The 21,474-nt window shown below is 47.5% G+C and overlaps 2 protein-coding genes and 1 long non-coding RNA gene across 6 annotated transcripts; 1 reads left to right on the forward strand and 2 right to left on the reverse strand.

Moving 5' to 3' along the window:
* Nucleotides 1-3,002: 3,002 nt before the first annotated feature.
* On the reverse strand, nucleotides 3,003-9,781 carry LOC148392729 (uncharacterized). 4 transcript variants are annotated; one of them, XR_015860455.1, is made up of 5 exons: nucleotides 9,591-9,781; nucleotides 8,161-8,547; nucleotides 5,887-6,005; nucleotides 3,372-3,494; nucleotides 3,003-3,262 (listed from the first exon to the last, which is right to left on the reverse strand). It is a non-coding gene; the product is annotated as an uncharacterized LOC148392729 (long non-coding RNA). The 4 variants fall into 4 exon arrangements; XR_015860454.1 differs by having other exon boundaries at nucleotides 3,372-3,631; XR_015860453.1 differs by adding an exon at nucleotides 6,858-7,053 and having other exon boundaries at nucleotides 3,372-6,005.
* On the forward strand, nucleotides 5,574-9,145 carry tlx1 (T cell leukemia homeobox 1). Its single transcript, XM_088385242.1, has 3 exons — nucleotides 5,574-6,049; nucleotides 6,846-7,083; nucleotides 8,173-9,145. The coding sequence occupies exons 1-3, from the start codon at nucleotides 5,647-5,649 to the stop codon at nucleotides 8,381-8,383; spliced, it is 852 nt and encodes a 283-aa protein (XP_088241368.1). The 5' UTR covers nucleotides 5,574-5,646; the 3' UTR covers nucleotides 8,384-9,145.
* A 489-nt stretch (nucleotides 9,782-10,270) lies between the features above and the next one.
* LOC148392731 (uncharacterized) lies at nucleotides 10,271-21,217 on the reverse strand. The gene is made up of 8 exons (XM_088385241.1): nucleotides 20,559-21,217; nucleotides 15,616-16,226; nucleotides 14,916-15,077; nucleotides 14,173-14,317; nucleotides 13,480-13,595; nucleotides 12,982-13,103; nucleotides 12,594-12,702; nucleotides 10,271-10,875 (listed from the first exon to the last, which is right to left on the reverse strand). The coding sequence occupies exons 1-7, from the start codon at nucleotides 20,635-20,637 to the stop codon at nucleotides 12,603-12,605; spliced, it is 1,335 nt and encodes a 444-aa protein (XP_088241367.1). The 5' UTR covers nucleotides 20,638-21,217; the 3' UTR covers nucleotides 10,271-10,875; nucleotides 12,594-12,602.
* Between the last annotated feature and the right edge of the window lie 257 nt (nucleotides 21,218-21,474).

Here is a 21,474-nt window from a genome sequence, read left to right on the forward strand (position 1 = left end):
TAAGTGTCTGTGCGTGTGCGTGTGCGTGTGTGCGCGCACGTGCACGTGTGTTGGCGTGTGTGTGTCCGGCTTTGAAAGGGTAATCCATCTCCATCACTTAAATGATTATCCCCATTAATCTGCTGTAAACTAATAAAGTAAACAACATTCCCTCCTCCCATCTCTCGTCCTCTGTGGGTGCAGGATCATTAAGTCTTTAGTACATTAATTTGTCTTCATGTTCCTCCAGCATGGCTGTCACTCGGGGCTACGGTCCCCCAGAGGCCCTGTTTAGTGGCTCTCCCTCTTTTGGAGAAAAAGGTGAGGGGGTTGTGACGATGAAGTGTGGAGGGAGGGAGGACATGTAGTAGCGTGTGAGAAAGCATGTCACTGCATTGAGGTGATGAGCTCAGTGGATTTAATTTTGAGTCGGGGACTCAGATGGCCCTGGCGGTCGGCACGGTAATTTGCCTGATCAGGTTAGAGAGTCGGTGGCGCCGGTGATCAATCATCCAGATTGTCACGGCGACTGGGGGGCGCTTGGCGTGGAGCCGTTTGTAATTGCTGTTAGATTGATGCGTCAATGTTTGCCTCTCTCGGTGAGTGAGAGTTTAGACCAGGAAATCGTAACGTGACAGTGGTTAGGCGCATGTGCGGGTTCTCTGCTGACATGGAGACGCTGACAGGTCTTGCGTACACCTGGCGGGCAGGCGGGCGGGCGGGCGGGCGGGCGGGCGGGCGGGCGGGCGGCCAGGCGGCCAGGCAGCCAGCCGGCCAGCCAGCCAGCCAGCCAGGCAGGCTGGCTGAGAGAGAAAAAGCCCTCTCGAATGGAACATTGATTGGAAGGTTGAATGCACAAACTTTGACAAAGTTAGAACTGCATTGAATGAAATTGTCCTTTCCAGTTCAACAAGCATGCCATTTTTTTTCCAAGTCCTTTTAAAAGTCTGCAATTGTAGTTTTGTTTTCTGTCCGCAAATTGTATCTTTCTTAGGGATGAAACGGTCCGTCTGATAATTATCGGCCCAATAATATTGAATTGGCCAGTATGGAAAGCCGCATGAACCGCACTAATGTTGTCTGGTTACTTTCATTTTAAGAGTGGGAGTCTCGAGCGCATTGGCGCCGCTAAGTGCGACATAAAAAGTCAACAGCGAGACAACTGTCTTCCCGGAGCGCTTCATTTGACGGAGGGAGGGCTCTCGGCCTGGCCCAAATCTCACCGTACGGCAAATGCCCCCCAAAAAAAGAATGAGAGAATGTACATTTCAGCCCGTGGGTCCCATTCACTTCACGTGAGAGCCGCGGCCTGCTTCACGGGTCGCTGGAGAGTGACGACGACCCTCTTAAATGTACTTTGAGCTTATGCGGATCTAGATGGCGGAGGAGATGGCACGCCATCAGTGACAAATTGGTGTTGGCTCTGACAGCTGAAGACAATGTAAACAAAAGCAAAGCAGCATACTTTTTTTCCCCTTCCGGATGGCTGAGCATGTACGTCGCACGTCTTCCTCCGTTACGCCATTCCGTGTCTGCTCATCACGGCGGCGCCGATGCCTCTAATTTCCACATCTATGTAAAAGCCAGACACAGTGTGGAGTGTATTTACCAGGTCAAGTTTGGGGTTAGGGTGCTTCTGCAGCTTCCTGGAGCTGCTCGGAAGCTCTTTACTGCTTGTCTGTCACAGTTACACTTATTTATGACCTGGAAAGCAAAGTTCACACGCGCACACACACACGCGCACACACACAGTTAACAGGAACTTGACTTTAGTTAGTAAATGAAAGCTACGAGTATGAGCTTGTTGTCATAAGTGAAGACCGAGGTACGTAGACTTGCTCCAATGCAGCTATGACATCTGGACAGCGTTAGGGTCATATTTGATTGGGCATGAGCTACGTATGTGGTGAAAAGAAATGAATGCGACATTTTGAGTGAAAACCTTTTCATATTGCTTGGGGGAACATCATGCGGTCGTAGCGACTTGCGCTACTACCTCTTGGCTTTTGCTGTGTCTCAGATCCTACCTAACTGGCCGGCATGCGATCTGCTTGTTGTTAGTCGGTCGGGACAGTCCATTAAGGCAATTAGAGCCTGACCTTTGACCTATTCGAAATGAGAGAAAACAAAAAGACACGCTTCTCGACTGAACTCTCACCTTTTAATCTGTTGTTGCGTTTCCAGTTTGAACACACTGCTCACGTCATTGCCGGATTGCCGTCACACACAAGGGGGGGTGGGGACACACATCTTTAAACGCTTGAGCAGAGAGCCTTCTCGCTGGAGTCCGTGACTAGTCGCTGGGCCGCGAGGCAGCCAGCCAAAGTGGGGCCAAAATGTTGCAACACCACGATGAAGTGATTGAACATACTCATGGTACAGAAAATGTCAGAGAAGAGAAATAGGTGATCCGCTTTTTTCTTTCTGGCGAGATGCAAAGATGGCTGAGCCCTCCAAGCCCGAATAATCATCAGCCAAAACATCCATCCGGAAGCGTCCAGCCGAGCCGCAAAGCCTGGGGACGGGACGACGGCGGGACTGGAGGAGGGGTGACGGACAGCACTTGTGCTCCGCTGACAGAGGCTCAAGCGTTCGAGCCGACACGGCCCACCTGCTTGTGTGTGTGCGCGTGTCAGTTCCTTCCAATTTACAGAAACTAAAGCCAATCAATCCAAGCTCGCTGCGTCAAGTCCAAACGTCCATGCGCAGTGGCTCTGTAATGACTGACTTGTGTTTGGCCTTGTCACGGGCAGACAGGGGCACGCAGGGAGGGGCTACACTATCAAAGCTCCGTGCGTTCATTTGTTGTGTCTTGCCCTCGCCACTAATAGCACATGTCGCTTCCGCTTGTTGACGCGCAGCCAAGCGACTTGTGAGCACCGTTGACAGACCGAGTGGCCGTAACGACATCTTATCGGTTTCAACGCAACAAGGGACAACTTGAACTGAGAGGAATGGACTGGTGATGCGCTATTCGAAATTGCAAAGTGTCATTGTGCGTTGACTTCACAGAAACATTTGACTGCACAGCAGCAGCTCAATTCTATTTTTCGCTCACTTTCATTCAAGTAGACGATGGGTGCACTTGACTGTCTGCCTGCCAAACGTTCTCCATGCAACATTCTGCAGGTTTATGCGTCGTTGGATATGAAAGAGCGTTCTTTTCCAACCCTTGTGATGATGTCATCGGCGCCACCGTGACAGCACACCGCCCAATCACAGCGACAGCTTGTATGTATGTGGAAAGAAGCTCTCTCCTGTTTGCCATGTCCGCAATGAATGCCTAATGGATGAAATATAATGTAAACACTCGTTGATTAGTTACATTGATTTGTTGGATATTCACTGATCATTGTAATGTGCAAATCCTTGAAAGAAGACATTTCACTCACTCCCAGCAATTGAAGTGCTCCAAGAGGTTCCAAATGTTGCCATTGCACTTTGCGTTAATGGAAAGTGGAGTGAGTTGCTGACAGAGCTGGCGCCAGAGATTTGGAGGTCAAGAGTCAAGGACTCTGCAGGTAGAAGGCAGCACGCTGCTTCAGCAAGGGAGGAAAAAACAACAACAACAACAACAACAACAACAACAACACGACAAACAGCAGCGAGTCAGTCTGCTGAAGCCACCGCGGGAGATGCGTTCCAGAACCACCTGCAATAAACGAAGATCAGTAAAGTAAGCACAAACGATATATGTCTCATTTGGAAATTGAAACGCCATTGTATTGCAACATTGTTTTTCTTGTCGGCCGCTAGAGGGCATGGGTGTGCTTTTCCTTGCAAAAAGGCTCCAGCGTCACAATGACTGACCACACCACGCTGCACTAACCCGCTCTGCCGGAGCGGGCGGGCGGGCGGGGGACATCGTGCACAGCCAAACCAAAGTGAGTGAGAGTTGCGCACAAATCTCCCTCCCCCTCTCCCTCCCTCCCTCCCTCCCTCCCGTTGCATTGTGGTCCAGTACACAATCTATAGAGTAACAACTTTTGAAGCCCTTCCTTCCCAATACTTTTACGCGACATAAACCTTTGTTAAAAAGCATTCCTTATCCATCAAGACCCAAAAGATTCATGAGTGCACAATCAGAATATGCGGCATTGCGCAATCCACCACACATGTATCATTGGGCCATGTAGTACACACTTTGCACTTTGCATGTGTCTAATGGGACTCCAGTCGTTTGAATGGTTTTGCAAGTACCCTCCCTTATCTTCATGATAGTCTGTTAGCATTAAAATTTGATGCTAGCCACGTGACCAATGAGGACCATTTAAAAGTGATGAAATATTCACAACCTAATGCCCTGTGTGGAGTAATTAAGTCCCAGTGGCTGTGAGCCGCAGAAAAGATCAATGGGTCGTCGGTCGGTCACTTTCTTTTTCAGGTACTTGCTGCTTGAATTCAGTTCTTGGCACCTCTCCCAATGGGAAATAAGACGTACTTTAGTTTCTATCAACTGCCACCCTTTGTATTCCAATGAATATCCATTGGATCCAAAGGCGCAATTCATCATTGCATGGAGTGCGGTCTCCACATGAATATTAATGGCAGATTTAGTAATGTATGAGTCGCTTGGTTTTCGGGTTGCAATGAAACATTCCAGCATCCTCCACAGCCTCAGTAACAAATAAAAAGCGTATCAGTGTTCATATCAATTGCATCCCTCTCAACATGAATTATGAATGGAACCTGCTCCATGAAATAAATCATCCATCTCACCAACATCACTCATTTTGCAGGGACTCGTTTTGTTGCATTTGCCGATGACTTCAGTATCAGCTTTGAAGAAGAAGAAAACAAGAGGGAGGGTTCAACGACGAGTAGATTTTGAGCTTAGTAATAAGGAAGTTGAAAACATGAACCGCATCTGCATCTTGTTGCAAATGAATCTGTCCAAATTGTTGTCTTTTTTGGGGGGGGGGGGGGGGGAGGGGGCGGGGGTGATGATGATGATGATGATGATGATGTGGTCATGATAAAATGGGTTCATTTCCAGCTTAGTGTTTGTGAGTATGAATGAATGGTTGCCTATATTGATACGTCTGTGCCCTGTAATGAAGTGGCTTTAATTGGCCTGCCTAATGACGTCATCTGAATTCCTGAAAAGGAAAAGCCATTTAGAAACGGCTACTCGCATTCCAAGACATTCACGCTTCCAAAAGCTGAATTGTTTTTATTTGTGCCTTTACGTTGAGAGACCATGAGGCATGTGAAGTCTTCTTAGAAGTGGGCGACCAGTCGCGAGTGCGCCCTGGCTCAGTTGGAATCGGCTGACATGGAAAATATTGCCTTTGAATGGAATTGTGCTCTTTTATTTGCCTAGAAATGTCGTGCGGTTTGCATGCTTGCTAAATGCCCGAGTGTTGCTTGTACTTTTGAAAGAGGCGAATTTTTGCAATGAATTGATGCCTTTTGGGGAGAGGATGAGGCGCAGGAAGGGGGCGGGCGGGCCGGCGGGCGGGCGGGCGGGGGCGACTTTCAGTGGGGATGCAAAAGCCTGTCTGCGTGGATGTTGCGCACATGCACGTGCACCCGCCCGCTCTCACTTGATAACGGCCAGAGCGGCAAGGCCCGGGCTCACTGTTGGAGTTATCGCGTGCGTGTCCACTGCGCCAGCGCGCCAGCCCGCCAGCCCGCCAGCCCGCCGCCGATGCGTGGAGGCCGGCCATGGATCACATGGGACTAGCGGGGGCACATCTGCAGCAGCAACACGCGCACGCGCAGGAGTCGATCAGTTTTGGAATCGACCAGATTCTCAGCACCGTGGAACAAAGTTGCATGCTGAGTGCGAGGATGCACGAGACGGATTACGGACACCCGCTATACAACTGTAACCCCAACAATGGCTTCGCGTGCGCTCACGGCGGCGGATATAACTGCAACAGTGTGCAACTCGGCGGCCCTTACCACACGAACGTGAGCGGGCCCAATCCCGCTGGGGTCATCCGCGTGCCTGCGCACCGACCGCTGAGCGCCGGCAACGCTTGTATGCCGCCGGGAAACAGCATAAGCGCGCTCACCTTCCCCTGGATGGAGAGCAACAGACGATACACAAAGGACAGGTTCACAGGTATGACAACTGAACACAATAGAACGAAATAGAACACAATACACACAATAGAGCAGGATAGAATAGAATAGAGCACAATAGAATAGAATAGAATAGAACGGCATAGAATAGAATAGAACGGCATAGAATAGAATAGAACGGAATATAATATAATAGAACGGAATATAATATAATATAATATAATATTATATAATATAATATAATATAATATAATGATGGCACGGTATTGACATCAAGTCCACTCAATTTAACATGTTGAACTGACATCAAATGCACACAGGAGAAACTTCAATGCGAAACAAAATATTCAGTGACAAGAATAAAAAATGAAGCACTTTCGTGAAAACATTAAAATAAAATACACGTGATACAGTGCATAAAAACATTTCCTTTACAGAGAATATAGTTAGGTTGTTGTGTGGTCTAGTTTTATTTCCTCAACTGACGACTATAGGCTAATAGAAAAAAATAATTGATCATCCGATTGGAAGAAAATGTATATTTGAAGACGATCAAATGAAACCATTAAAAAGCACCCCGCTGCACGGCCAATACGATGTTAAATGTATGCCTTTCTGACAACTTCAAACGAAACATTAATTAGCTGCATTTGTCAATGTGCAAATGCCTGTGGCTGACGACTGTAATATATATATATATATATACATATATATACATATATACATATATACATATAATGATTATACATCTATATATATATAGATGTATAATCATTTCCATTCTCAATCATTATGGTCTTCTTTTTGTCTTGTTCTTCTTGTTTCGGTCTGTCCAGTGTCTCTCTCACCCCTCACTGTAACGCGTCGTGTCGGACACCCCTACCAGAACCGGACGCCGCCGAAGAAGAAGAAACCGCGGACGTCGTTCACTCGACTGCAGATCTGCGAGCTGGAGAAACGCTTCCACCGCCAGAAGTACTTGGCGTCTGCCGAGCGGGCCACCCTTGCCAAAGCCCTCAAAATGACCGACGCTCAGGTCAAAACCTGGTTCCAAAACAGACGCACCAAATGGAGGTGGAGCATTTTTCACGAGTACTCTCACCTGCATGGCAGCGGAAATACTGAATCTTTGGAGTAGGTTAGGGTCACTTTGAAATCACGGAGTTCAACATTAATTTGTTAATTCATGAATTAATCCTGCACCAATCAGATATATATAAATATATATATATAAATAAATATATATATAAATATATATATAAATATATATATAAATCTCATGTAAATCATAATTGGATGATCAAATTAAATAGAATGCCAAAGTGCAATCTGGATCCGATTCGATTCAACAGCTTGTCATTAGTATGGTCCCGCTTGAGTAACATATTTCGTTCAAATCAGACAAAATTCTGCAGGCAGCAAATCATTTCTGATTGCCGACTTCAGAAATATGTTTAAAAACGTGTTTGTTTGTTTGTTTTTAATCTCCCGACGACGTGGCAAATTTAATGTTGTCAAACAAAGTCGGAATTCTCCATTTTTAATGGAAAGATAATGACGAAAAATATTCAGCATTTCTCATGAATGGAGAGCACACACACATAAACCCTCGCATGGATCATCCCGTAACGCCGGTAATAATGGAATTTGTCGTCATTTGAAACCAATCTAGAATTGCCTGCATATTTAAACACCTTGCAATTCGGACTGTTTGAAAGAATTTGAAAATAATATCAAAAGTAAATCCGATTTTTAAACGTCATTTTTTTAATGAACAGTGTTCGAACGCTGCACCCTGAAAATGCTGGGACAAAAAAAAAAAAAAAACCCAACCCAATATGGGTTAAAATTGCACAAAACAACCAAAGAATTTTTTTTAGCAAAAAACCCTAGCGTTAAAGCAGCATTTTTAAGCATGTATGTTTATCTTAATGATGCCATTTCTTTTATTCACAATTGAATTGATTTAGAAATCCTTTCTTTGAAGCATATCCATCAAAGCATGAAAAACGAAAGAACTTCAGCCTGCATGACAAAATCTACATGATTCTATGCAAGTTCAAAGAGAACAAATACCATAGCCTACTTCAAAACAAACTAACATTTGATTGATTGATTTGTATTATTTTGGATTTGTGCGCGTGCACTGACCTGGTTGTGCAGGCGGCAGACGGCGGAGGAGAGAGAGGCGGAGAGGCAGCAAGCCAACCGGATTCTCATGCAACTGCAGCAGGAGGCCTTCCAGAAGTCCATCAACCAGCCGGTGACACCGGACCCGCTGTGCCTGCAGAATAGCTCTTTGTTCGCGCTGCAGAATCTGCAACCTTGGACCGAGAACACCGCTAAGATCAGCAGCGTGTCGGCCTGCGAGTAGGCGGCCGGCCCAAAGTTTCTGCATGCGCAGCAGCCCGCGTGACTTGCGGCGGCCTGTCACGCTGGAAACGATTTGGCACACGCTGGAAACGATTTGGCACTCGCCGGTCCATTTTCCGTCCTCCTTTTCTCTGACTGAATGTGCCTCCCTCCGGATGGGGTCCCCTGCACAGGCCCCGATCGTCCGCCATCAGTCATGAAAAAAAGACTTTTATAAGGCGTTGCTAATGGACTTCAAGTTTTTTTTTTTTTTTTTTTTTATCTATCTGGACCATTGGACAGCAATGTAAAATAGAGAGCACCTTTCAATATTTGCCAATTGTTTAACAAAAGATGTGAATGGCTATTTGTATGTATATGGGCCTACAGGCCAATAAACATATCATGAAGAAGGTATCGTGAAAACACACCACCAGACATGATTTCAATGTGACATTTCACATTTTTGATGAACATTTGTCAAAGGCCTTCAACTTGTAAATCATTACAATTCACAATGGACAAAATGAAGAAGAAAAAAACAAAAACGAATGAACGTGCTATATTATGCTGCTGCTGCTGCATTTCTTCCCAAACCACGAATTTTTATTTGATTTCAATTTTTGACTTGACTGCAAAACCGGCAAAAAAGTGTCTAACACCGCTCATGTGTATTGTACGTTATGGTCAAGCCTATATCTATATCTGCAATACAATTTCCGTTCATGTTTTGAATGATTTGACTTCAATGCAGTTGTACATCACAGCTGCTTCTCTCAAAGACAACCGCAATCATTCCAAAAATAACTCTTGGTGACAATCTTCCGAAGCGATATGTTACAAAACAATTTGAATTGAACATTGTTCACGTTGCATTGGATTTTGGGGATACGAGTTCAAATATTCTCTTTTCTTGGAAAGCACGGACGCTGCAGCGATTCTTTTTGTACTTGCAAGTTGTCCCACTCACCACAAGCACGAAACGTTCACGACACGCACATATACAGGCACACGCACAAGCACACGCACACGCAATGGCTGCAGTTCTGGCTCATCCAAACTTGACTGCTTCTTCATATAAATTGTATCAATTGAATGACATATACATATCGATCATTTATGGAACTATTTGAACGAGTTGCAATTGCATAATGTTGCGTAGTGAAATGTGTACTATGAGCTCAAAATCTCAGAGGAATACTGCATTTTATGGAGAGAGATATGCGTACCAGTGCCGAAGTGTAATGTGACATTCCCCAGGACAGGACCGCTTTCCTCAACCTGAAACAACAATTCACCCTAACCCTTTCAACACGGGAATCTCTCTCGCTCTCTCTCGCTCTCTCTCGCTCTCTCTCGCTCTCTCTCGCTCTCTCTCGCTCTCTCTCGCTCTCTCTCGCTCTCTCTCGCTCTCTCTCGCTCTCTCTCGCTCTCTCTCGCTCTCTCTCGCTCTCTCTCGCTCTCTCTCGCTCTCTCTCGCTCTCTCTCGCTCTCTCTCGCTCTCTCTCGCCTGCCACCTGCTGTACACTGGCAAGTATAGCAAATGAAATCTTGAATTGCTTATTATGGAGCAAAATGACTCATGAATGATTTTAAGCAATCTCGCTTCATTTTCTCTACGGCGACATTGTGCAGTTAGCATGCAATGACCGTAGGCAGTGGCTAAACAACCAAGTAGTAGTCAGTAGTATTGCAGTTTTAACAGTAGGTGTGCCGAGATTGCTCGAAAATTGCAAGCTGAAATTGGCTAGCTCAGCATGACGAACAATGGCAATGTGCTTGCTTTATCACTTGAGGAACATTTGTGATGGCGACATTTTGCTTGCACCTCTGCTGAAGAAAATAGTCACGGTTGGCTGCTTAAGCCACAATAGCTGAATTCAAAAAATAAACACCACAGGACGAGGTATAGCATTAAAATACTGTATTTGGAAAATGCATCACTGCGATATGCATACAGTAACATAATATCGACTAAAGGTGTTTGGCAAGTCTAAAAATCATTTTTTTTTTAATTTGATAAAATACAAAAAAACGACGTCATGATTGTAACTTAAGAGAAGATATCGATGTGAACTGGTATCTCCCATCATAGATCATGCTGACATGATCATCAAAACGTCAAAGTCTTGACCGAGATCTACGTTTGTCCCAATCCTAAGGTCCTGAATATTTTACTTATATATCTATATCTATAGATATAGATATAGATAGATATAGACCAGCACTTAAATAAGATATTTGTATATGGCGCACATTCAATGGACTGTAAATGAATTAGGGATCATATGGTTCTGCATGTATCTTGTTTCTTCCCCACTAAAGTCATCAGGCAAAGTGCCAATGTTTGCAGTTTGACCTTTCCTCCCTCCCTCCCTCCCTCCCTCCCACGTACCGTAGCTGCAGCGTTGGAATGTTCCCTTTAATTCCTTAGTTACTATCTATCGCTCGTCTTCTCCGTTCTTTCCATTTTCCGCTCCCGCTCGCTCTCCTCCTAATCCTGCTCGACAACATCTGGATGGGATTAGAGGACAAAGATAGATTGTGTTACTCACTGACTTTTACTCTGTGTCACGGAACGGATGGAGCAGGGCGACCAAATGCAGCTTGGACTAGCTTGCTCAAAAGACAGACTCGGCAAACTGACATGAATTAACAAAGCAATAACTAGACCTGGGGTCGGCAACCCGCGGCTCCAGAGCCGCATGCGGCTCTTTAGCACACCCCTAGCGGCTCCCTGGAGCTCTTGCCAAATGGCGTGAAAATGGAAAAAGATTTTTTTTTTTTTTGTTACATAGGTTTTTGAGATGGTAATCATGACACAAACATTCTTATGCTGTGGAAAATTATGTAGTTGTAAATATGTTAAAAATAGCGAATTTCAGAACGGCGCAAAATTGCGTCATAGCAAGCGACACAGCACAGGCGAGTTGGAAACAAACAGGTTGCGAGTGACGGGCCATGGATTCAAAAGGCAAAAAGAGAAAGACTGCTGATGAGAACAGAGGCTTTCAGAAAGAATGGACTCGACTGTTTGCTTTCATTGCCAGTGCCAGTGCCAGTGCCGAAGGATTGCCTGAATGTTTGATTTGCGATGACAAGTTGTCAAATATAACAAGAGCAATTTGGAGCGACATTTTCAGCTAAAGCATGCTCAATTTGCTGCCGATCACCCAGTTGGAACTGAGAGGAAAGGTGCAACTTGAGGAACGAAAAAAACAGTTTCAACAAGTGGATTGCATCTCTATATGGCTCTTTGAACATCATTCTAGGTTGCCGACCCCTGAACTAGACTGACCGGAACGTGAGACAAGAAAACAACAGCACATCAAGACAGCAAGACATAACAACGGCGGCGGCGGCGGCGGCGACAACAACACGCAATGATCCGACGCGGAGTGGCGTGAGGGGCAGACAGGACTTAAATACAAGACAGGTAACGAGAGGCAGGTGACCGCGGTTGCATTGATTGAGGTGACGCGGGAGGGGAGGGGCGACGAGGGAGGGGAGGGGAGGGGCCACGCCAACACAAACCATGGCAACCGAGACACAGCAAAACTGGGGACGAGACGTGACAGACACTCTTACTTTTAGTAGCCCTTCTCAAAATTGGGGAACAATGAATGATGTCATATCATTTCAAAATGCATAGCGCAGAGACACCTTATGCCGCCACATTTACATTTGGCACTGGCAATGAAAGCCAAGAGGCACATTGAGCATCTTCAAATAGTGCTTTTGAAAGGCAAGTGCAAATACGGATGGATGGCCACCTAACTTCTTTTGTTTATAAAAGCTTCTGGATGATTGAAGAGCTCATGCGAAGGCTTCAAGCCATTATCACCCATGAGAAAACTCCTTGTTTTCAAATGTGCATTTGAGCGCAATTGCTGCTGCTCACCTCTGCCAGAAGCGCTTCTCCAACGTACACAGGCGGGATGGGCGGGCCCACCGTCCGTCCGTCCGTCCGTCCGTCCGTCCATCCCTCCGTCCATCCCTCCCTCCCTCCCTCCATCCCTCCCTCCATCCATACGTACGTACATACATGGATGGACGGACGGATGGATGGATGGATAGCTAGCGCTTTGCACTTCATATTGTACATGCAGTACAGTGGTTGTCCACTTGGGGACGCCATCCTCACGACACGTTACTTCTACGTCGATTCTTTGCCTTTCACGTTGATAAATGTATGCTGTATTTATTTGTCAGTCAGCAGGCTCCAACTGTACCTCAGTATTTTAGGATTGTAGCCAAGGGACGTGCAATTTGCTGATGTGGCCCATGACAATCATGGAGTTCCTGTTTCTGTTATCAGGTTCCCTTTGTCCCACATCAGGCCTAGAAAAATCCAAGCAATGGTAAAGTCAATTAGTTTCATATCAAACAGTTCTCAAAATATAACATGCGAAGAGCCTGGAAGGCATTTGACTGCTTTGAAATGTTTGCGGGAAAAGTTCATGTCCGCATCATGTACGTCTTTGGAATCGTCACACGCTTTCGCAATCTGGAAGATAAGCCCTCGTCGATTGATGTGAGTATTGGGTTGCAAATAAATAAAAAGCCCGAATTTTGGAAAAATTGCTGAATTAACATCAGCAGATTTGCAGCGATGCCCACCTGTAGAGTTGCGGACAGGACATCTTCAGTGAGCTGGCCGTTAATCCCACTTTGCTCTTGTTTCTTACGTTTGTTTTCTTCAATAGGTCCTTGACTCTGCCCCATGTGTCACAATCAGCCAGCTGAGGCGTTGGAGCAAAACGTTACACACAAAAGCACCGCGTCCGGTCAAATAAGCTCAATGAACAGTCGTCGGAGCTCCAGTTTACACGCTTGCGTTCGACGCGACGCGGACCCCGATTCTTTTGGTCACAAATACAAGTAGTATTTCAAATGGACGCTATTCAGACCGTAGCAAGCGCTTTTAAAAGTCTCCACACTGTGCAAAAACGAGATGACCTTTCCCACTATTCCGTAGCAAAAGACACATTGCTGTATCAAGCGCCGCCGAACAAGCACGGGCATGACTCCGATCCTGCAAAATTACCAAAGAACCCCCCCCAAATACTGCCATTGCTACAGGGGCGGGCGGGCGGGCGGGCGGTTGGCATGACTCACCGGCCGATGAGGGATGGAAAGCCCTTGGTTGCTTTCACGGAGGAAGACGTCCCCCTGGTTGTCACTCATTGGCTTGAGACTTCTTTTGCTTGGTGTCAAACTAGCATAAAGCCTGTCTGCAAGCACAGCACAATCCAGATGCCTTTACAAGCAAGAAGCTTGCTTGCTTCCTTGCTTTGAGCTGAAGACTGAATTTTCTGCCTTGTTACTGTCAGGAATTGTGCCTCGTGCCTGCTGGCTGCCTGTCTGCCTGTCTGTCTGCCTGCCTGCCTGCCTGCCTGCCTGCGTGGCTGCCTGCGTGGCTGCCTGCGTGGCTGCCTGCCTGCCTGCCTGTCGGCCTGCCTCAGTTAGAATTTGAAAAGACTGCAGTCAAATTTGGGGAGCTGATCTCTGATGACAAGGTAAAGTGGGAAAGTGAAAAGCATTTAGGGCTTGCTGTAGGCTGGGGGTTTAAAAATCAAATAACAGACGCATTGGATCCATTCCACAAAGGTGGGTGTCAGCCAGGAAATGAAAAGCATATTGAAAGGTTGTCAAGCGGCGGCGGAGATTCAATATCATCATCGTTCTGTTTGAGTGCGCTATTAGGCAGGATCCCCAAAATGTCAACTCCATTTCTTTCATACGTTAAAGGCTCAGCACAAGAGCCATTTTTCATTCTTGCGTCAAGGTAAATGAATTGTCATGACTTACTAGTCTGGGCTGATGCGAGCGGATGGCGGGAGACCACTGGGACGGCGGACGGATCGGAGAGTGTTCCACTGCGGGACAAATCAAGGGCCATGTCCTCAAAAGCCAGCGTGGCTGCAGCGCAGCTGCAATGGGCTTGGAACAAGTCCTGTCATCACAACAACACCGCAGCAGCAGCAGCGGCAGCGGCAGCAGCAGATTTCATCATTTCCAATATGCTTGATCATTGCATAAGCAGCAGATATTTGAGGAACTGAGGTGACGACACGCTTCTGCCATTTCTCATCTTATCCTTGTTCTTGCCAAAGGCATTTCCAGATGCCGGCAGCGTGCCGGGCGGACACATGGCACAAACAACGCGATTGGTGAAATACGACATGGCACAAACAAGGCCATAGGTGAAATTGTCATTTTCATGTCGGACAAAATATGAACGCAATGCGTACTTTCGTCGCGTATTGACTGCACTTTTTTGCATTGTTTTTCAATTTGGCTTTTGCTGTTTGCGTCAACATCCTCCTGCCTCATTTTGGTTGGGATGGTGTCCATATTGACTTTTCCCCATGTTTTCTTGTTTGGATGAATCTGCTAGGATTGTGGTGTTTGCTTGGGACTTCAATTTATCATGGGGCGTCTGATGTGACCACTGGCCCCTTGATTCCTTTGGTGGGCTTTAGAAAATGGCTTTTGAGTGAGTGAGTTTTGAGTTCACCTGTTGATTGCAATGGCTGTCGTGAGAAAATCACCTCTTTAGTCTTTGCCAAGCGGGCGTCCTTCTGCAAGCGGCAGATCTGCTTTTGAAGACCAAGGTTGTTCTCCTGCAGCTGGCCGATTTTTTCAATGAGCTGGCAGATGTGCTCCAAATAGCCAAGTCCTGAGCCCAAAGGATTGGAGCTCCATTCCTGTGTCTGGAGGAGCAGAGCAGAATCAAAAAGGTCCACAATTAAGACTCAACTCACAAAAGCATTTTTGCTGGGTGCAGATTGCTTCAGCCCAACAAAAGCAGGATAGCCAGATCTCTTGGGAGTTTCTACTGTCCCGTCCCATCCCGTCCCGTCCCGTCCCGTCCCCCTTTGACGTTCCTTTCCCAGGACAATGCTGTCCTCTCCAGCCACTGGAAACTCAAACGGAAGCAATGTGGCTTGCAGAGTGACATCATGCATTTCCTGCCTGCTATGCACAAACTCTCCTTATGAGCACACAGACACATTGCCGCGCTAGAAGACGTAGTAAACATCAATAATGATGCAATGTCATCGGTCTCTTACTATCCAATGTTTCATCTATTAAGGTCCAATGGCTGTTGATTGGAATGAAGGTTGAAGGAGTGTTGGCGTTCTGCTGCTTGTAGCGTCGTCGTCGTCGTCGTCGTCGTCGTCGTCGTCGTCATCGTCACCACCACCACCAGCACCACCACCACCACCACGAGTGAACGAACTAACTCACCTCATGGAGTATGCAGCATTTGTCATCACAAGCGGCGCTCCCCTTCAAGTCATGGACGGGTTGCTTACAAGCCTTGAAGTTGAGCTTTTCAATCATCTCCCGGTCGCCCTCCGGCGCTGCGCTCCGCTCATCTCTTTCCAGATCCTCACAAAGGTGCCGTTCACTTCTTGAAGAGCTGATCCCAACCTCTGACTGAGAAATGTCACAGCACTGTCCATGTCGGGTCTGCTGAGCAGAGCGCGTGGAAGGCTCAGAGTTGAAACGAGACGAGTCACAGGACGATTCGCGGCTGTGGACGGCAAAGCTCTGGTCGGAGCCCGTGGACGGCGAGTTAGCGCTGGATAACTCCACTCCAGAGTCCTCGGACTCAAACTTGTACAACCTGGTCAGCGGCGAGCCTGAGAAAATTCCCGACAGGTCGTCTGCGTTGCCGTAGCTTGGACTTTGTCCTGACTTGTCATCAGGCTGAAAATCCACCAAAGAGTCTTTGGAGCCACGCATTGGCAGCTTGTGTTGACAAGCTGCGGAGAGAGTGGCAGGGAAGTTGCCAAATGGCTTGATCTTGGTCAGCACAACGCCACTGTCCACGACTGTGTCTCGGGCCGCTTTGCCTGCAAAGAAAGAGCAAACATTTTACAGCCTGGCACGGTGTACCTCCGTTCATCTCAACAAGGAAGTCCGTGTCAAAGGTGCCCCATGTGCAGACTATGGCTGAGAAGAAAATGAGTGCAAGCTGTGGCCACCTACAAGTACGTGCAAGTGAGCGCTTCAGGCGTCAGACTCTCCAAGCGCCGCCTCGCCACCGCAACCTCATCCATAGACTCAATGCTGATACCGCTGCTGGCTTTTGGGAACAAAATGACCATATCTGTACTTGTTTGTGTGGGGCTTGCACGCCAGGCCAGGCCAGGCCAGATGTGGCCAGGCCAGGCCAGACGTGGCCGGGCCAGGCCAGGCCAGATGTGGCCAGGCCAAGCCAGGCCAAGCCAGGCCAGGCCAGGCCTAACCCTAACCCAATCGCACCGCACTTGACTGACTTTAACAACAAGGCAGACTGTGTGGCTTTCTACAGGGTGAATTTCAGATGCCACCAAGGCAAATATGAGATTAAAAGTTCTTTCAAGTGCTAAATCGGAGCCTTTTATCCTCAAGAGAGGGAGGGAAGGAGGGAGGGAAGGAGTGAGAGAGAGAAAAAGAGAGAGAGAGAGAGAGAGAGACAGACAGAGAGAGAGAGAGAGAGATGGGCCCACATAAGCTTTCCTTACACAGCCTTCTAAAGGCTGAGTGACTCAGTGTAAGATGGAGCAAGACTGAGAGGGAGGGAGGGGTGCAGTGGAAGCACAGGCACCAACCACCCCATCCCACCCCACCCACAGACACACACATAACATGGGAATGTTATTGTTATTCCGCTTTGTTCTGGAAATGTGCGTAACACCCAATTGCTCACAAGTTGTTTTTTTTCCACTGTTAAGATTTAAATGCTACTTGGACTCTTTTATTGTCATTAACGCATGACACAAATTCACGTTTCAAAGTTTAACACCATCACAGATGTTAGATGTTAAAAGATGATGTTAAAAGCCGAGTTGATGCATGTGCGAAGATCAACTCAACTCAACTGAAGCATGTGCTGGAAATCAGTACAATGGAAGGGGGGGCGGGGGGCGGGGGGCGGGGGTGTTATTGCTGAACAAAGCTGAATAAACAACTGTGCAAAAGTATCATCTGGCATGGAAGCCAGTTACACAACGTGCTTATTATGGCGGCGGCTGCTGCTGCCACTGCTGCTGCTGTAAAGTACAGAAATGTACAGTCGATTCGATTGTGTAAATCAATAGTATCAAAACAACAGAGTATCTTTGGTGTGAGAGCCAGAGCCAGAGCCAGAGCCAGAGCCAGAGCCAGAGCCAGAGCCAGAGCCAGAGCCAGAGCCAGAGCCAGGCTTGTTTTGATTTCTCTCCTAATCTCTCAGCCACAGGCCAGCCGGCCGGCCGGCCACTGCACGTAGTATTGTTGAATGGTAGTCACTCTGGCAAAAGGCTGCCACTGATGTGTTTTGACCATATCGCTTTCCAAAAGCTCACTTCCTATTTTGCATAAGAGTTGCATAATAATCAATCACTTCAAACTTGTAATAGAATCAAAATTCCAAAGTACTGCGTAATGAAGTGGGCAACATTGTGCCGAACACGACATTAGCCCATGAAAGCCAACACTCAGTTGGCCCCAAGGCACAACATCCTGCCTGCCTGCCCTTCATCTCTCAGATCAGACCAACAACAATGTTAGGTGGAAAGAAGAAAAGAAAAAAAAAAAAAAAAGAAACTTCTGCATTTTTTTCAAGAACAGTCAGATGGAGCTTTTTCTCAGTAAGAGGAGTGGGGGGGGGGGGGGGTAGTGGAGGGTATAAGCTGCCTTTTCTCATGGGGGGGTGGCTGTCCTTTTGAAAATGAAATACTCTCACCCCTGGAACAAGGTTGCAGTGCCAAAGTTAACATCAACTAGAAATTCAGCGCTTTCTCTCTCTCTCTCTCTCTGTACTGAGCTATAGTACGTATGTGACACTCTGGTCTCATGTCAGATACTATTTGACACTGTACCGTACTTTATTGTCAGTGTGCCGTCATCATCTACTATACTGTATACCGAGAAGCTATCCTTTATGATTTCTGAAAGACTCCGCCAAGAACACCTGGTGGACTTTTAATGACACGTCTTCTACGACGACCGGCGTCATCCAGACAGGTGTTGCTCTCATGCAGTGGTGGCGACGACGGCGGCACAAAGAGCTCTTGCACAAAAAGCTCTTGCCTATAATTGTCTGCAGTCACTGACTGACTTGCTTTATTGCCTGTCTATCTGTCTGTCTGTCTGTCTGTCTCGCTTTGTGTTTGGCTAAAAGCAGCGACGTATCATTACAACTAGGTCATTCTCCCTTCCAAACGTGACTAAGCCGCTTTTGCTTGTTATTGTCTAAAAGCGTCCTGCTCATTTCCCGCCATACAAATGTGACATTCCACACAACAGTGGGATTGTGATTCACTTGGGTTCCCTCCCTCCCTCCCTCCCTCGCTCGCTCGCTCCCACCTCGACAGGTGTTGTTGCTGCTTTGCCTGAAGCTCAATGCATTTCAGCTGCGTGAGAGAGAGAGAGAGAGAGAGAGAGAGAGAGAGAGGCTGAGGGTAAAAACTGGTCAACAGGTTAAGTCAAAAAAACACAGCTTTTTGTTCTTTTGACATGCACTATAACAAGGTTTTTGCATGCTCAATTCTTGGCCCATGCATGCATGGTTAATATTCTGTCAAGTAAGCAGGATGAAAAAGGGGCGCTTTTGACGAGTTATGTTTGTTGCTCAAAGTACAGCTCGCTATATTTTTGCCTCGGTGTTTTGGCCGATAATCACGGTGCCATCAATGTGAGAACAAGCGGCGGTGGTGGCGGCGGCGGCAGCAGCAGCAGCAGCAGCAGCAGCAGCATTCCACTACGTATCACTTCCTCTCTATTTTTGCCAGTCACTGGCCAGCCACCTTCTTTCTCAAGACATGGGCCTGTTTGAGTCTCTGAATCCCTGTTTGCCAGCACCGCAAATCGTGTCATCAAACTCACGGACGAGTCCCAGACGCTGCCTGCAGGGTCTTTATCAAAATGCCTCCCTGCTCTCAGCTCCACCCATGGCTTATCAAAAACATTTGGATAAGAAAAGAATGTTTTGGAGTCTGTCACGGATCGGAGTTGAGCAGGGCGACCAAATGCAGGCTTTATTGAGGGATAAGGTAGTTGGAAGCGAGGATGAGCGCAACAAACCGACAGAACCGACCGACAAACCGACCTAACGTAACAAAACAACAACTAGACTGACTGACTGACCGGGACGTGAGACAAGAAGGCATCAAACGTGAAGACGTTACCGAGGGGAGGGGAGTGCAGACAGGATTTAAATACGAGACAGCTAACGAGAGGCAGGTGAGAATGATGATCACACTGCTCATGGGCACACGGCAGGGCAGGGCAGGGCACACGGCAGGGCAGGGCACACGGCAGGGCAGGGCACACGGCAGGGCAGGGCACACGGCAGGGCAGGGCAGGGCAGGGCAGGGCAGGGCAGGGCAGGGCAGGGCAGGCCAGGGCAGGGCAGGGCAGGGCAGGGCAGGCCAGGGCAGGGGCCAACAGACACACGGACAGAAACCACGACAATATGGCCACGAGCGGGGACGACAGAGTCCTGTAACGGAGGCATCGCTTCCACTGAAAGTTGACACTTTTCTTTGATAGTTTTATGTTCACCTGGAAAGCATATAGTCAAAACAAGTCAGGCCAAATGCCATTTTCTATTTAAAGGTGTACAGTGACACCAAAGACTGCCTGCCGGTCATTGTTGAAGTGCACCATTTGACATCCATCCGTGCACCGGAGTTGAGGCGGCTCCGGATCATAAGCCTGTCCCGCTCCGATGGTGACTCGAGCCGCTTTAAAATGACATGCATGCGTGTGTCCACTCTAAGTGGAAGCTTGACAATGGGCCACACGACTCCAAAACTCAACTAAAAGCGGACTGATTGATCCTAAAAGAGACCAAAGAACCAAATGAAAGGGTTCTTGCATCGCAGGTGTGGAAAGGAAGGCATCTCCGACCCAGCAAGGCGTGCGCATGGAATGTGCCGCAACCTGACACCTGAAAAAAGTCAAAGAAAATCCTACAATACTGCTCCGGCCGGCCCACCTTGCGCATTTTCAAAGTGTTTGGAGCCAACAAAACGTGATTGCTAAGGTTGGCAGCCGTAAAGTGAAAAGATCCCATTTTCAACGCATTGCTTCGAAAAATGCGGGTTGATGCCAAGCCGTTGATTGGGACCATCTGGAACTTGACATGAGCACACCGCACAATGTCAACTTCAAGACATTTCAAGACAAGCGAGGCTTAGGCAAAAAGTTGAGTGTACCTTTCGTCCAAGGAGCCAGGACGGAGAATGACTTCTGCCAACGGATAATCAGCCCGCTCTTTTTCCTCTTGACGCTCATCTTGTCACTGCTCTGGGAATGTACGGAACGCTCGCCGCCCTGTCACTTAATTCTGACGTTGGGAAGAAGAAGAAGAGGAAGAAGAAGAAGAAGAAAGAATTGCTTTTCTTCTTCTCCCTCAAAACGGAAGGAAACGCTGGCTGTCTTTTGCCCAGTCCTTGGATAGGGTCACGATGCCCATGTTCGCTGCAGCTGAGGGAAATGAAAGGGGCCAGGCTCCAACGGGACAAGTTGACGAGAGAGAAAAAGCAAGAGGGCTGGCAGAGTGCCTGCCCAAGGGAGTGAGATAGTGGAGAAATGTGGAGGAATGTGCTAAAGAGCAAGTGACAAGAGGTGGAGGAGCAGGAGCAGCAGCGGGAGCCAGAGCAAGAGCCAGAGCCAGAGCCAGAGCCAGAGCAAGAGCGAGAGGAGGAGGAGGAGGAGGAGGAGTCACAATGGAGGCTTTTAGGCCAAAAGGACATACGTCGAAAATCAAGCAGGAAATTAATGCTGGCTGCATCCATTCTTCCCTCGGGCTTAGGGAAATACTTTCCACTCGGAACCTAGGCTAGCCAGTGACAAAAGCTGCGAAACACATGCTCACAATTGTCATGGTGTTACAATCTGCACATTTCATTTCAACCACAAACCAAAAAGACATTTCACAATTCCATAAGAAAGCATAAGAAGGGAGGGGAGGGGAAGGGAGGGGCGAGCGCACACACACAAAACTATGACAATATGGACACGATCGGGGACGAGTGGTGACAGACACGCCGTCATCTCATTCACGTGACTAGACAGTGCTCAGACCCAGCCCTCACGGACAAGGACGGAAAGAAAGTTGCAGGACAGACA

The sequence above is a fragment of the Syngnathus floridae genome, chromosome 9, assembly GCF_059516105.1.
Source record: "Syngnathus floridae isolate MCC-2025c chromosome 9, RoL_Sflo_1.0, whole genome shotgun sequence".
Lineage (NCBI taxonomy): Eukaryota > Metazoa > Chordata > Actinopteri > Syngnathiformes > Syngnathidae > Syngnathus > Syngnathus floridae.

Bases quoted from the DNA above. Each gene is read 5' to 3' on its own strand.
- LOC148392731 (XM_088385241.1), bottom strand. From the start codon at position 20,637: ATGAGCGTCAAGAGGAAAAAGAGCGGGCTGATTATCCGTTGGCAGAAG. The intron at 14,318-14,915 runs GTGATTTTCTCA...TTGTGATGACAG, and splicing joins GCTTGGCAAAGACTAAAGAG to GACTTGTTCCAAGCCCATTG. The intron at 12,703-12,981 runs GTGGGCATCGCT...GGATTTTTCTAG, and splicing joins TCCTGTCCGCAACTCTACAG to GCCTGATGTGGGACAAAGGG.
- tlx1 (XM_088385242.1), top strand. From the start codon at position 5,647: ATGGATCACATGGGACTAGCGGGGGCACATCTGCAGCAGCAACACGCG. The intron at 6,050-6,845 runs GTATGACAACTG...CGGTCTGTCCAG, and splicing joins CACAAAGGACAGGTTCACAG to TGTCTCTCTCACCCCTCACT. The intron at 7,084-8,172 runs GTGGAGCATTTT...CTGGTTGTGCAG, and splicing joins AACAGACGCACCAAATGGAG to GCGGCAGACGGCGGAGGAGA.